This window comes from Psammomys obesus, unplaced genomic scaffold, assembly GCF_907164565.1.
Source record: "Psammomys obesus unplaced genomic scaffold, mPsaObe1.curated_primary_1811, whole genome shotgun sequence".
NCBI classification, from domain to species: domain Eukaryota; kingdom Metazoa; phylum Chordata; class Mammalia; order Rodentia; family Muridae; genus Psammomys; species Psammomys obesus.
Genome location: NW_026596095.1, coordinates 9,427,445 through 9,432,814, shown reverse-complemented (window position 1 = coordinate 9,432,814; position 5,370 = coordinate 9,427,445). Strand labels below are relative to the sequence as shown.

At 49.6% G+C, this 5,370-nt stretch overlaps 1 protein-coding gene across 3 annotated transcripts in view; it reads left to right on the top strand.

The window, feature by feature from the left end:
• Positions 1–1,067: 1,067 nt before the first annotated feature.
• Slc44a3 (solute carrier family 44 member 3) overlaps positions 1,068–5,370 on the top strand; it is a 72,709-nt gene continuing 68,406 nt past the window's right edge. For all 3 annotated transcript variants that reach the window (XM_055628313.1, XM_055628311.1, XM_055628310.1), the window contains exons 1-2: positions 1,068–1,255; positions 1,607–1,714. In XM_055628313.1, the coding sequence (XP_055484288.1) occupies positions 1,229–1,255; positions 1,607–1,714 (135 nt within the window). In that variant the 5' untranslated portion in view covers positions 1,068–1,228. The remainder of the gene's footprint in view (positions 1,256–1,606; positions 1,715–5,370) is intronic.

Here is a 5,370-nt window from a genome sequence, read left to right as displayed (position 1 = left end):
GAGGGGCCACTGCGCTTCGGAACTGCGAGTAGTTGTGGTTACCTAATCAAAACCTGCAGGAGATCAAACCAGTCACCTTCGCCATGTGGGGTGAAGAAAGACAAGCCCTCACCCCTAGCAGAGGAGCTTGACAATTGATGACTTCGGGGCGCGAGACAGAGCAGATTGTCCTTCAGCGTGTGGGTGGCCCCCAGGAGGTGGCGCATGCTCCGGTGGGTGGCCCCCAGGAGGTGGCGCATGCTCCGGTGGGTGGCTTCCCATCCCAAAGCACATGAGCTGCACACCTTGGGCTCCATCCGCCTTTCTAATGCTTTACTGATGGCTGCTGCCATGGAGTTTCTGCCCTTGAGGAGAAGCGGTGACCTAGTGGCCTGAGGGTGCGGATGGGGCAGGGGAGCGGGACTGAGAAGGAAGGGCCTCTGCTTTGTCTTTTAAGTCCTCACCTCAGCGGCATTTCCATTATACCCGCCTGATCGTTAAAGAGCAAACTGTTCACACCGGTATGCTTCAAATGCTGTCCACTGTAAAGTCGGGAAGTGTTGCAAAGTAGGAGAGTAGTGAGCGCTGGCACAGAGAGAGAGACAGAGAGACACAGAGAGAGAGAGAGATTAAATCGGTCCTCTGCCGGCCTTGATCTTGTGTTTCTGAGACTCAAGCTTTGCAAGGGTACACTGTGGGAGAGAAGATTCAGCCTTCCTTGTACAAACAGCGGCTGGAAAGGTAGACACTCTTGACGGCGTGTCCCCCTGAGCACCACCGCTGTGCTGTGTGCCTCAGCCTCACTTGCTCTGTATCTCAAGGATAACAACAGTTTGCAACTTTTTTTTGCTTGTCGCAGAAAGGTGGTGAAGCTCTCAGCGCAGGAGATTCCGCACACGGAAAGCTCCACTTACCAGTGAAGAACACGCTCCTGCAAGCTCCCCGCCCTCAGGAATGATCCCTGGGGCCTTACTTCCTATTCCAGGGGCTGGCAGGCCGCCCAGGCGGGGCACAGTGGTCAGGTGCACTTCCTGGGAGCGCAGGTGCCACCCCAGCTCCAAGCAGGTCCTCCCAGCCCAAAGCTATGGTGGAGAGGGCAGGCCTAGGGGAGCCTGCGCCCCGAGGCCGCTAGGCGGCGCTGTGCGCTGTCCGCCCCGCCTGGGTCACCTGGCCGGACCCCTGCACCTCTGTCCCGTGGGCACCGCGGCCACCACGGCCGCCAATCCCTGTTGCAGCTGCCGAATGTACCATGCAGTGCCTGGGCGCCGAGTACCTGGTAAGAGCGACAGCCTGGGCCCTGAGGGAAGCGCCCACTGTGGGCACCTGCACAGGCGGGACGCTTCTGCCGTCTCTGTCGCAGCCACCTTCCCCTTTAAGGACACCTGGCCTGGCCGGGAGGACCAGTTGGGCCAAGGCAAGGAAGGCTCAGGCAACTGGGGAGGGGGGACAGCGGGGCTCTTACGGGACCTCACATTCACCCTACAGGGAGCAGGCCTTCCCAGGAGGAAGCATCAGGTGACAACGTTGAGTTGCTTTTAAACAACCTTTGGATAGGTTGGTTCGGTAAACTTCACCTGACAGTTTCTCTCGCTTTTCTCAACTGTCTTCCCCCCCCCCCTTCTGAAAGGTATCCGCAGAGAAAACACCAAGGCAGAGAGAGTGGAGACCCCAGATTTATAGAAAATGCACAGATACGGCGTGGCTAGTCCTGTTCTTTCTCTTTTGGACTGGTTTGGTAAGTACGGCGGCTTGGCAGGCTTAGTTAAGTCCCCGGTGTGCGTGTGCGCGTCCAGACGCAAGTTGTGTCTTAAATGTCAGTCGTTTAACGTGTATGCTTCAAGGACGACTTCTGCGATTGGCTCAGAATGACCCCGAGTTAGGAAATTCTTACTCTGGGATTTCACAGTCTCCTAAACTCTCTGAGGAGACTGTCTTCTTGCCTTAGACCAAGATTTATTGGGTAATTCCACAGAGAAGCAACAGTTTGCAGTGGTGTCTTTCCTCAGGAAGGTGGCTGTGAGTGTTTTGCTATCCAAGCTCTCAGAGTGGAAGTCCTCTGACAACCGCTGTACCCCTCCTTCAAGTAATCATCAACCTCTGCTGTTTTCTAACAAAGGAAAAATCAAGAAAGGCCTAGAAGGTTTTTTTAAACTATATAGAAACATACATGTGTGTGCATGTTTCATCTACAGTGCTCAGCAAACCGTCTCTTTACGTGCTTTCACGTATACATCACTGCCCGCAGACCCCATCAGACCCTGCTGTGTCAATCCCAGCAGTCGAATCTTGACACTCTCGTTCTTAGAGGTTCAGTCACCTCTTTAAGCCAGGTTGGCGCATGCTGTGTGCTGTGCGGTAAATGATTAACTCACAGTATCCTACAATATCTACCTAATAGTAATTACCTTTGTTGAAAAGACTTTAGTTTGAGTTAACCCTAAAATACCACATTTGTTCTTCCCGAGTAAAGAATGCATTTATTCCATTTTTAACTTTCCAAATGCTTTTGCATAGACTCGGTTAGAGCCGCAATGGAAGGCTAGGCCTGAATGTGTTGCTGCTCCTCCTCCTCCTCCTCCTCCTCCTCCTCCTCCTCCTCCTCCTCCTCCTTCTCCTCCTCCTCCTCATACTGAGGCCCTTCCAACTCTCCTTAAGAAGCTCAAAGAAGGCTGTGTACCTACCAAGCCTTATTACCTTCCCTATCAACGGTTGCTGTTTTTCTCCAATTCTGCCGTTATGTAAATGTAGGGAGCAGCTGTCCTCCTGGATCTGCAGCTTTGACCTTGGGCCGTTAATGTTCTTTAATGATCCTCCCTTGCCCCTCCACCACTCAGACTCAGGCCAGCAGCTGCTTGGGGAGAGAGGATCACTGATGGCCCCTTCACAGGCTGAAGAATTATGTGCCGGCTGAGACATTGCACTCCCTGAGCTGGGAACTGCAGAGAAAGTACGCTTTGTTCGTAGGATAAATCTAAAGGTTTCCATATGCCCAGATTCTCTTTACTGTGTTTAGTCATAAGAGTTCTTTCTTAGCTGGCTGGCATCTTTCACCTTCTCCAAAATTTTTAGCTATAAACACCTATTTAAATCAGGACAAGGTATGTGTGTATGTGTGTGTGTGTGTGTGTCCACTGTTTCACTTCTGGGTCTTGTGATGGGTATACCAATTAACCAAGTGTAGGACTGGATTATGATTGATGGCACTGCCCTTAACTGGACAAAGAGGGAGAATGCCAGACTTGCCAGCAGGGCTGGTCCCCTGCAAATACAAAAAGCAGCAGCCTGTGCTCGTGTTTATATGAAATACACAAGCAGGAAGCAAGCCTGCAGCTCTGAACAACCCCTGCCTCTACTTATCCTCCAGTGTCCCGTCCCACCTCACCCTTTCCCGGCTGTCTTTCAACACTTCCCAGACACAGCTTAGAGTGACAGCATTTTAAGCCACACCACACTAACACACATTTCCCACAATGCTCACATCAGAGTCTGGACTCCTAGGCCAGGAGTTTGCCAGCCTTAGCTTAATGGAAGAAAAGCAGGCCCCGGGAATTAGTGAAGGAAAGTGTGTTCATTTACAGCTTTGGGCAGAACTGGAGGGCGAAAAATTGTTCGTTTTCTCTCCACCATTTCTGTTGGAGTCTTACAAGTCAGGAAAACAAAGCCGGGACATGCGCCTATGTGGACTGAGCTACGTGATAGTTGTCAGTGTGGCGTGAGGGCTCTTCCTGGGAGACTCCTCCTGGAGTGGGAGGGAGTACCTGGGATCTCCTAGAAACAGTTTAATTCTTTGAGGTCTATTTTTCAAGTGTCCTGTTACACTGCTCACCTCCTCTCATGTGGAGTTAAAATTGCAGTGAGGCTTCACAGGTGTGGTGGGAACACGACCCAAGTCCTTACCCTCTCCCCCAACTTTGCAAAGGAGATCTCACATATGAGGTAATGGTACATAGAAACTATCATGCTGTTATTAGATAAATCCCTGGGGAGAGAGGCACGAACACCAGTCCAGGAGACACCAGGACTAACATTCCGGGCTACAAGGACAGGAGACATGCCAATGTTGGGTCAACTTACCACGCAGGCCATGATACATTGAGCAGCACGCAGAATCACACTTCCACGCACTGTCTTGAAGTGAAGGAAGAGTGATCCTCTCTCTTAGCAAAGGTGACCTGGACACCCTAAAAATCTCATGAATGAAATTGAGGACGAACTTGAAGAGTGGGCAGGGGATGAGGGTCTCCTCTGTCATATGGTCTCCAATTGATAAGTCCTATTCCTCTGGGGGCTGCAAAGTTTGGTGTCTTCCCCTGAGCCTCTTTGTCTAACCATGGCTGAGGGCAGAGCCATCAATAATAATAAACCTGGGGGCTGGATTTAGAGGGTAGACACTAGGTCTTGTTTATCTTTGTTTCCTCCTTTAACAGTCTCTGGCACGCACTGAGCCCTTGAAGAATATTTACTACTCTTATTTTCTTGTGGTAGGGTTTCATGTAGCGCAGGCTGACCTTGAAGTCATTATGTCACCAAGGCTAGTCTTTAACTCCTCCTGATCCTTCTTCCTTGGCCTCCCGAGAACTGGGAGTGTGCACTACCTGTTGAGCTTATTATTTTTATTTCAAAGTTGAATGCAGAGCCTCTGAACACATTGACTTTAAGGCAGTATATCTTTGGAACATTGGGGCCATACCTTATGTTAGTGGATAGTATCACACAGACTCTGTCCCCGAATCAGCTTGCCAGTACCATATACTGTTAGGTGGTGTTCTGTGTGTAATAGACTGGGAAGCTTGCCACCACACTAAGTTTGTGTTATGAGAAGAAGTCTTGGTGTGTGCAGGTGTGTATGAATGTTGCAGTTGTTTGAAACTGAAATTTCAAATATTGCACATTCCCTATAAAGGTGGTTTTACGAAATAACAATAATAAGAAAATAACAACAAAAAAAAAAAAAACCCACCTGTTGATTGCAAGATGCCCTTGTCAAACAGAATCCTGAAATTCTTTTTCCTCCTAAGTTCTGATTTGTGAAGTTGAGCCAAGCAACACAAATGCTCCTTCAGACTGGGAGCAGTGTGTTGATCTGTATCAACTCTGTAGCCTTGAGAGGCTTCCCCAAAATTAAGACGAAAAGAACATTTTTAAAAGGAAAGGCAGACCAGGGCATGGTGGCCTGTGCCTGTAATTCCAGGACTAGGGGAGGCAGAGGCAGGCGGATCTCTGAATTGGAGGCCAGGCTGGTCTACAAAGTGAGTCCAGGACAGCCAAGGCTACACAGAGAAACCCTGTCTTGAAAAATCAAAAAGAAGAAGAAGAAGGAAAGAGAGAAAGACAGAGAAAGAAAGAAAGAAAGAAAGAAAGAAAGAAAGAAAGAAAGAAAGAAAGAAAGAA